General features: G+C 33.2%; 2 protein-coding genes across 2 annotated transcripts; one reads left to right on the top strand and one right to left on the bottom strand.

The window, feature by feature from the left end:
• Positions 1–409: 409 nt before the first annotated feature.
• Positions 410–1,348, top strand: LOC128552504 (uncharacterized). The gene has a single exon (XM_053533553.1). It carries the CDS (start codon positions 410–412, stop codon positions 1,346–1,348), a length of 939 nt encoding a protein of 312 aa, XP_053389528.1.
• A 2,320-nt stretch (positions 1,349–3,668) lies between these two features.
• On the bottom strand, positions 3,669–5,922 carry LOC128552503 (uncharacterized). The gene is made up of 2 exons (XM_053533552.1): positions 5,320–5,922; positions 3,669–4,580 (listed from the first exon to the last, which is right to left on the bottom strand). Exons 1-2 carry the CDS (start codon positions 5,910–5,912, stop codon positions 3,806–3,808), a joined length of 1,368 nt encoding a protein of 455 aa, XP_053389527.1. The 5' UTR covers positions 5,913–5,922; the 3' UTR covers positions 3,669–3,805.
• Positions 5,923–9,914: the final 3,992 nt, after the last annotated feature.

Below are 9,914 nucleotides of genomic sequence, written 5' to 3'. Positions count from 1 at the left end.
GGTCATGGTAGTAAGTATACTGGATTTTAAAGGAAGTTTCACAAAGTTTTATGCTAGGATAGAATAAGTAAAACAACAATTTAAAGTAGTTGTATTCGATATATTTCAGATCTGTAATAAAGACACACAGAACGCTGATCAAAACCCAGCATTTTAGGATACTGCGCAAGAGGACGAGGACTTCTTGAACTCACCACTGTTTTCCGCTCATGTTTTGGAGTATGTTTCTGTTAAATTACATGACTATCATGGAAACGTTAACGAGGACACATTTTCTGTTCATTTGAATAAAGAAACTCAAACTGTATCTTGTCAAGTGAATTGTTCGATTCAAACCGAGGTTGAAACCGATATACAGAAACCAAAGTCTACACGATCATTTGGTACGCAGACAGATTTCAGTGTGAAAATGTGTAATACAGGTGTTCAAGCAAGGCGACCGGACATAACTATCGAAGATGTGAAAGGAAGTGAAATGTGTATGCTTTACACCGGTTTACCGAATGTTTCAACATTCAATTTACTATTTGACGAATTAGTTGATGCTGAAATCAACACCTGTCGAGCCGGTAATGGTGAAAATCAAGGACGCCCAAGATCTCTCAGGCTAATTGATAAATTCTTTCTGGTTTTGATACGGTTAAGGCTAGGGCTTTTGCTGGAGGATTTGGCAAAAAGATTCCATATTTCCAAGTCAACATGCAGCAACCTAACTAGTAGATGGATTACATATTTGTCAATTAAACTTTCATCCCTAGTACCTTGGCCATCAAAAGCCACTATTTCAGAAACCATGCCAAAAAAATTTAAAAAGAAATATCCGAACTGCCGTGTCATTATTGATTGTACTGAATTTTATACAGAAACTCCACAATCTTTAGCTAATAAATCCCTCATGTATTCCCATTACAAATCTCATATGACATGGAAAGCATTGTTGGGTATTAGCCCTTATGGAATAATAACTTTTGTCTCGGATTTGTGGACAGGTAGCATAAGTGACAAACAGTTGACAATGAAGTGTGGTTTACTAGATTTGTGTGAAGCTGGGGATGCTATTATGGCAGATAAGGGATTTTTAATATCTGACTTAACAACACCCAGAGGCATGCATCTTATCATACCGCCTTTAAAAATGCAACGTTTTAATCGCAGACAGGTTGAAGAAACCCGAAGGATTGCCAATTTAAGAATTGATGTAGAACGTGCTATGGAAAGAGTAAAAAACTTTCGAATTCTGCAAGGTGTGATGCCAATTACCCTTTCACAGCAGGCATCTAAAATTTTAAAGGTCTGTGTTGGACTGTCAAACATGTTACCCCCTCTGGTGCATGATGGTGATGATTAAATGTATTTGCATATGTTACAAATTGCTGATTACAATCTGTCGACAGAAATTGAATATTTATCATGTTTATATGATTGATAAGAATGTAAACAGCATGTCATCTGGTCTGATCTTGCATTATCAATTGTGTGAGAAATTCTGTTACTTTGATTGCAATATCAAATAATTGAAATCATGAGCGTCTTGAAATCCTAGTTTTATGATGAATCTGAAATGAAATTCTAAGAATTACTGATTCTATTCTTTTTTTAACTTTTTTTGAAGTATTCCAGACACTGCTGCTTGATCTAATAGATTATTTCAGAATGACAACAAAATTTCATTAAATACATGTATAGCTGATATTGAGAAAGACCCTTTTAAAAGAAGTTGAAAAAATGCCAAACATTGTTTAAAGTTGATTTCTTCTTAAATATTTTTAAAGTATTACAGACTTACAGAGAGGATGCTTGATTGTTTCGTTTTAAAATTGAAATATATTACACAGAGTTAAAAATGATAATTATGTAATATTTCTACCACAAGAGAGTAACTATGTAAATTATGGTGTTCACAAATGAAATATTTACATATCTTATACTGAAACAAACAAATTTTCTTTTTATTGTATATAGTGTCAATTGTCTTTATTAAATTATATATCTATTTACCCGTGCAATCATGTCATGTGCAATGTGTCACGACATCACAATGTTGTGACATCTTGATTACTTTGTCAAACAATGTTATAAAGTTTCCATGTTTCAGTTACATTTGATTATGAGGGAGTATATATCTTTATATACTCAAGTTGGTATTTGCATGTTGACAATTGAAAGTATTTTTACGTATAATTTCCTATGGCTATTAAAAGTTTTAATTCATATTCTTTTGTGTACCATTGAAAAATTAGTATTTTCATTTTTTTGTGAAAATATTTATTTTATCTCATTGATGTATTCTAGTTGTTTCACTGAAAAGCATTAAATAACAACTGTTTACTCCCTTCAGCACATTTTTTCTTGGAAAATTCTAATTTAGCTTTGACTCATTTCGCAGTATTCATATTCAAAAGATTTTTTAGTAAAAGTATGAGTGGCTTTGACAAAATGGGAAATTATCAGAAATAATCAAAGGTACAAAAGTTTTCATGTGTATATATATGTATATAAATAATATGTGTAAATAATTTGTTGATACACTTAATAAATACTGTTCATTTTAAAATTTAGTATGTTTGTTATTAAAGGTTGTTGCGTACAGGTAGTATAATTGACAACAAGGTACTGAATGAATGGCGAACAGTGCAGATCATGATCAGACTGCACTGGTGGCAGAGGCAGACTCAGTCATGTCCAACATCCTTAGGGTTTAAACAGCCATGTGTATCACTATGACCTATAGTAGTATAGTATAGTAAAATATTAAACTGGTCACAACCCTGAACCTCTGTTAAACATTTAACTTGTCGCTCAGAACAGGATTTAGTATTGCTGGCCAGACAGTTTAAACTGTAACATTTTTAACTGGTAGGTAGCAGGAGGGGAAACAAAGTTTTATTTCATTGGCTGAAACATTAACTTCAGTGTTTGGATAATATGTCATATTTGGTTCGGCGAAATATTTTAACCTTTACCCAGGTAAATTTCTATAACGGACTTGTCCATCTTTCAATTTGGACAGTACCACTGATTGTTAAAAGGGGTGTTTACCAAAATAATATTGACTGAATGGCAAACATTGCAGATTATGAACAGACTGCATGGATGTGCAAACTGATCATAATCAGCACTTGTCGCAAGGCGGACTCAGTCGTGTTTAGCATGATAACGGTTGACTATTTGAGAGACGGAATAGCTCTTCTTGACCAGTATGTAGGCAAGTTCCGTTTTAGGATGAAGAAAATGCTAAAATAAACTAAAATTATCCACTACTTTATGACATTTAATTATTTACATAGAAACAGTACAAAGTTTATACAGTTAAGAATTTAGTAACAAATCAATGAAACGTTGTTCCGGTAAGACAAACTTAAATCTAACATTTACATGTCAGTGGTTGTTGACAAGTGTTCATTCTTTTTCAAATTTAATACAATGATTTTCCACGTAATACACGCTCTGAAAACAACTCTGGAATGATTGCTACTTTGTAGAATGAAATTAATTTTGGCAACATTTCATTCCAAATTTTAGGATCAAATTCGATCCTTTCAACAGAATGTCCCTTCAAAGTCCATACAAAAAAGTCGCACCATTTCCTGCCCGTTAATGCCATTTGTCCCTGTACCTGGTAAAAATATGAATGTTTCCTTTTTAACTTTATTTTGCCATCTATTAATTCACAAAAGAAATGTTTATCATTGCATGCTTCCTTAGGAGAAACTTCCCTACATTTGAAAGGACATTTTATCTCTAAAATTCCATGTTTGTCAATACATTTGTCACAACAGACAACAAGTCCATCTGGACTGGTTCCTTAGTATGGATGTTCCACAGAAACAACTAGACCACTACCATACACTTTCAAATTATGATGGGACTTCTGAATATCCCTTGTGTAGAAACGCCGTGCAGCAGCTTCATGGCTTCTTCCCCACCGTGTTGCTGCAGAATCAAAAGAGTTATACCCCATCACAGTTTTTAACAGGTTTTCAGGTTTTGTGTCTTCACGCTGCTTAAAAACAACACCAAAGTTTGAACTTGTCAGTCTCCCATACCTGGCTTCTTTCCAGTTTTCACTTTTATTTTGTCCCTTAGTACACCGCTCAATTATTAAAACATCATCCTTGCTACATTCAAGTGAATCAAAGTAATTTTCAAATATCTGCTGACATTCTTTATTTGTTAAGTCAACATTATCACAGTACATAAAATCAATGGCTTTATGTAATTGTGGCAACTGTGATTGCGGCTTCTTTTCATCGCTTAAACTGTTGTTGCTTAAAAGAATGGCAGCATGCGGTGCACAGTTTTTAAGGTTTTGACTAAATGAAGTAATATCCAACGGTTTCACGTTATGTAAGTTTTCAACACTTTTACATTTCCCTTTCTCGTGTCGGTCAGAAGTATCATCAAATTTTATTTTTTTGAATACAAGGTTCTGTGATTTCCTAGGACTAAGTTTCCTTTTACGTGGTTGGTTCCATTTACATTTTGATGATGTCGAGGCTGTAAGGCCGTCTTTCTGTTTGCTTGAAATGTCAACCAAGGCGTATAGCAGTGCTGCCACATGATTACACGACTCTCCTTCACTGTAAAGATAAAAAAGAAAAGAAAAATAAATTGTGCACATTTTTTTTTTTACAGATTGCGGTAAAAAAATAACGACATTAAATAAAACTTCTCTGTCGCTGTACACAACAGATTTCCGGTAAATAAATGGTTTCATTTATCAGAATGCAGACGTACAATTAAAATAGGCAAAAATTCCCGCTGCTTTAATTGCCCCAAAAGATTTTGATAAATTAAACCTGCAATATTCTAAAAAATATGAACAAACATTTTTAGGGTGACAATTATTTCACTTTCTAAGTTGAATATTTGAATATTATATTAAATCTGAAAGTTAAATGGGGGATTCATCCTCCTTAGTCAAACTGAGCAGAGTGCTCGTGATTTTGACCACTTTACAAATTACGTAATTAACACTGTAATTGAGTGATTTTACTTTCATTTATCAAAGTCTGAACTCAGCCAAATACATGGATTACTGTAATTTAACATAATTTTTCATCGTTCTGGTTCGATTCTTCGAATGTTCTGAAATATATACGTTGGGTGAGACAGATCCCAGGAGAGTCTGAGACGCGAGCTAAAATATTATTAATTAGCCGTCTACATTATACTGTAGTAACTGTTTTTCTATTAATCAGTAACTAACTTTTTAGCTACTGCGAGTGAAAACCCGAGAAGACCAATATTTATACACGGCATTCACATTAGGTTCATTGTCAACAGCTAAGGATGCAAAGAAATATTTATGTTCCTTACCCGCCATCACAACTGCATCCTGCTGCATGTACATTACCGGACACCTTGAACAGACAGGCCCAAGCCTCATAGTCGGTTTTCTTCTTTGAATCATTTGGCAGAGATGGCATAACTTTTGCTTTCACATAGCTGTGGGAACAATTATCTGTGATTTTGTGATATCTGACTGTGTGTAGATGACCATCTTCGTAGAATACTTTCGCTTTCAACTGCCTTTTAGCATTCATGTTTTCAGAGTCAAAAGTTCTTGCATTATTCAAAACTAGGTAATTATACAAATCCTGCGTTCTGAAAAATGGTAAACGGGACAAATCGTTGTCCCACACACCTTTTAAACTCTTGGGCTCCGGTATTTTCTCACCAAGAGGAGTACAAAAAAGTTCTGACTGTCGTTGTTTGTAGCGCTGATCGTCCTCGATTTGTATTTCACGTAGTGGCCGCGTACCTAATTTAACAAGTCCTTTAGCACGTTTTATTAATTCCGGCCTATTTCCTGACACGTGTGCACCTCTATCTCTTAAATAAATCCTCAATTCACGCACTGATTGTTTGTCAAAGTCACACGGTTCATCAATTCTTTTGTTCATCGCCATTTTCTATTTGTTTTTGCTAACCGGAAGTAGTTTTTATCAATAACGAAAACTCATGCAAGGGAAGTAAGTAACAACCTTATTGAACAGGACTATATCGGGCCGATATAGTCATGCTGACTGGGTCATATAATGAAAATATTAACGATAATAATAATGAATAAACGTGATATTTCTGTCCACTACATAAAAGGAAAAACATATTGAGCTGTTTAAGACTAGCATGTAAATAGAGCAAATATAAACAATTGGTATTTTCCTGTGTTCCGAATATTTCGGTGCAACAGCCTCATTTCACTTAAAATAGATCAAGTTTTGGAGATTTTTTTTTGTCTATCATAAGATAAACGCTTGTTTTAACATATTAAATCAGTCAATCACAATTCGTACCTACTTTACTTCTTAATGACTCGAAGGCAAATAGGTCACACTTCTTATTAATGACTTAATGACTAAATAACAGGCACTGTTGTCATAAATAGATACCTTATACATTGTCGTGTGTTTCTTAGTTTGTTGTTTCTGTTTATACTTATTTGTGTGTGACGATTAGTTTTTCAAATGTTTATTACTTAAGTTAGATCTAATTCATTAAATTTTCATTCATCAAAAAAGCCATTGAATGTAATAAAAGAACGTGATAGACTCACATTTACCAAAGAGCTATAATGCTTCTTTGCATTTACTTATAATATCAGAAAATGAAACAGTCAAGTTTGTAAGCACTTTTCAACTTAAAACCTTTTCCTGCTTTCTATATTTTCTATCTTTTAAGATAATAGTACAATGTATTATATGTGCTAAAACATATTTCATGTACATGTATGTTACGCTACATAACATATGCAACCTGTTTGATTCGCCTAACATATATGATTTTGTGTATTTATTCTTTATGTCTTAGTTTCTTTAATGCAAAATAAAAAGAAGATAATAAAGATCATATTTTCATATACTGATTATATCTTATGCAAAATAAAAGAATAAGATAACGAAAATCTATCGTTCGGTGTCTTCTTTTTTTCGGCGAACGCCGTCTAAATTCGTTTTTGTTACCTATGCCACGTGACTTCAGTTTGCAAATCAAACTACTTGATAACGCATTATAGATAATTTATCAAAATGGAAGATATATGCAACACTCTGCCTGATTGGACGAGAGTGTCAATTTCTTTCACTCTGTTGATTGTGCTACGCTGAGTGAAATGTAGACTAAGCGTTTATCTTAAACGACGCTGTTCACAGTTTTAAAGCTAACTTTGGCTCAGTATATTTAGCAAGAATATTGATATATCTCAAAATGATAAGTAAGTTTAATAAATATGATAAAAACCTGTTATAATACCAACATAGATCAAATTAAAGAAAGAGCTGAATACGGTCTGCGTATCACATGAATAAGGGTGTGATAAGAGTCTTTTATGTAGAGAAGTGCTTTTTAAAAGATTTTCCTTGTTACAATTGTCATCTGTATATTAAAAGGTTTCTTGCTTTTGTGACTTATTCAGATTGCATATTAGAATGAGTACTTGTTTGCTTTGATATATTTGTTATAAATTATTTAACTGATTTATTATATACGAATATTTTTCTTTAGTATGGTATGCAAATATTGAACTCAGTTGAAATCTGCTTTATTATATATATGTTATAATGACTGGATCTCATTACACTGAAATGAAGGTACGCTGCATACAGTTTATCTATTTGATACGACTACGGTCAAACTTTGCTTATGAAACAGAAATATTGAAATAATTACAATTGTATGTTTTGCTTGACCTTCACTTTTTTGTAGGTGTGACGTCATTGTCCAAAGATTCATGAATAGCGAATATGCATTTGTTAAAGCGGGATCAGTTGGCCTATTTTAGAAATAAATAAAAATAGTAAATAAAAAAAAAATCTTTAATTGATTTTTTCTCATGTATTCTAATCAAACTTGATTTGTAGCATCTTTATTAGGCCAGCAGCCAACTTTGTAGCTGGGACATTTGATCTCTTTTAGGGGCTGCTAGAGCTAAAACTAGAAATGCCTTAATACAGCGTCTCATGAACAGCTTGGTGGATCTTTGTCATACTTGGTCTGGAGCATCATTATAAGGTCCTCTTCCAAATTTATTTATATAGGAACTTGGGCCCTATTAGGGACCACTGTAGCTAAAAGCAGATATACCTTTTTATTTAATGCTAACTGGTGAAATACTGAAAAACATCACTCACAGTGCCGAACTTCTTTTTTTCAGATAAAGTTATCTCCCTTGAAATATATTCTATATAATTAACTCCCTTTGTTGCCTTTATAATTGCTGGTATCCTATAATTATCATAAAAATTCAAGCCATACAGGAGACATGTATGGCTAGATAATCCTATATATATATATATATATATATATATATATATATATATATATATATAGGACAAGCTAGCTATAATAAACTTTGCAAAAGAAATAACAGTAGATCTAATGCTCTAGAAATGTTACCTTGGTTGCTTGGCCTTGCCGTTAATGAACCTATACATACGTCTTTCCTCCACTTTTCATCGGTTCCTCACTATCGTATGGTAGATTTTACTGGCGACAGCACATTTAGTGGGTTGTTGTCTTAGTTTATCATCACAAGACATCAACTCAACCTTACGTAATATGCCAGCATTTTCGTCGAAATTCTTCCCCACCCAGCCAATTGTCTTCCAAATTCCATCCCTATTCGTTATGCTATACAGCTCCTAGACCAATATTTCCATTAAATCCATGATGATATTTAATTCTGCAGGTTGATTTTCCAAGGGCTTTCGGATATACCCCAGTTGACTGAGTTGTTTACGTTTTTCGGGTTGTTTTTTAATCTGACCTTCAGCATTTTGTAAACAAAGCAAGCTTCCGGTTATTCAACGAACTGACGGCATTGACCGGAAAGTTTTAAATATGCTAACTTAACTTCTGTCTGTTGGCCGCGGATTGTGCATTTTTTAACAAAATATTTTAAATGTAGTTTTTGTTTTCAAAAACAAAATGGCGTCGTGTTGATTTAACGGACCTAATCACCAATATTCGATATTAATATGCCTGAGTGTCCATGGTTATTTAGCGGATGCATCATATGTAACACGGTAGCCTAAATAAATTCTAATATCATCATGAAGTATTGGTCTTATTTGAACATGTAAGCATGTAATAAACAGAAAATTCGTTGATCTCACCAATTAGCATAAAATAAAAAGAAAATTTGTTTGCAGTGTGATATCGGAATATATCTTCACCGATAAAGGAGACAATTCTGATATTTTCACTAAGGCTCCGCCTTCGTGAAAATATTCAATTGTCTCCCTTATCGGTGAAGATATATTTCGATATCACACTGCAAACAAACAAATATCCTCTATCTTCGCATTAACCACTAAAATGTAATAGATTTTTATCAAACTCGATGTGCAACAATATCGTATGGTCTCCTGCTATTTTGTTACAAATGGGGATAGGGACCAATTTAGCTACAAATATAAACACGTTTAATGACCTCTTCTAATGAACCGCTTCATGAATCTTCATCAAACTACTGCTGTAAGCATTCGTCTAAGGATAAACGAAACAAAATTGCAACCCTACGAAACCTTTGCGAAAAATAAAAAGAGAACCATTTAAATTGTTAAGTTCTGCAATTTGGAAAATGTTAGATGAAAGATGAATGTTAGATGAAAAATTCATAAATTTCTTTCCTTATTACAATTCGCCGACCATCATTTTTAAAGATATTTCTTGTTCGTTCTGTATTGTATATTATTGTTAAACGGAATTAAATAATGTATGTAACCTGGTAGAAATAATTTAAAAAAAGACAGTATTTGTTGTTGTTGTACAGGTACTTAATATTGATATAAAAGGAATTCCTGATTCCCACATATTTTCAGTATCTATAATCCTGAGATTCATGATTGGCAGCTCCCGTAGATGTGCTAAGCGGAAATAATGTATGTAACCTGGTATAGAAATAGCCGAAT

This window comes from Mercenaria mercenaria, unplaced genomic scaffold (assembly GCF_021730395.1).
Source record: "Mercenaria mercenaria strain notata unplaced genomic scaffold, MADL_Memer_1 contig_2857, whole genome shotgun sequence".
Classification (NCBI taxonomy): Eukaryota; Metazoa; Mollusca; class Bivalvia; order Venerida; family Veneridae; genus Mercenaria; species Mercenaria mercenaria.
Note: the sequence above shows the minus strand (reverse complement) of the source record. Positions and strands in the feature narration are given on the sequence as shown.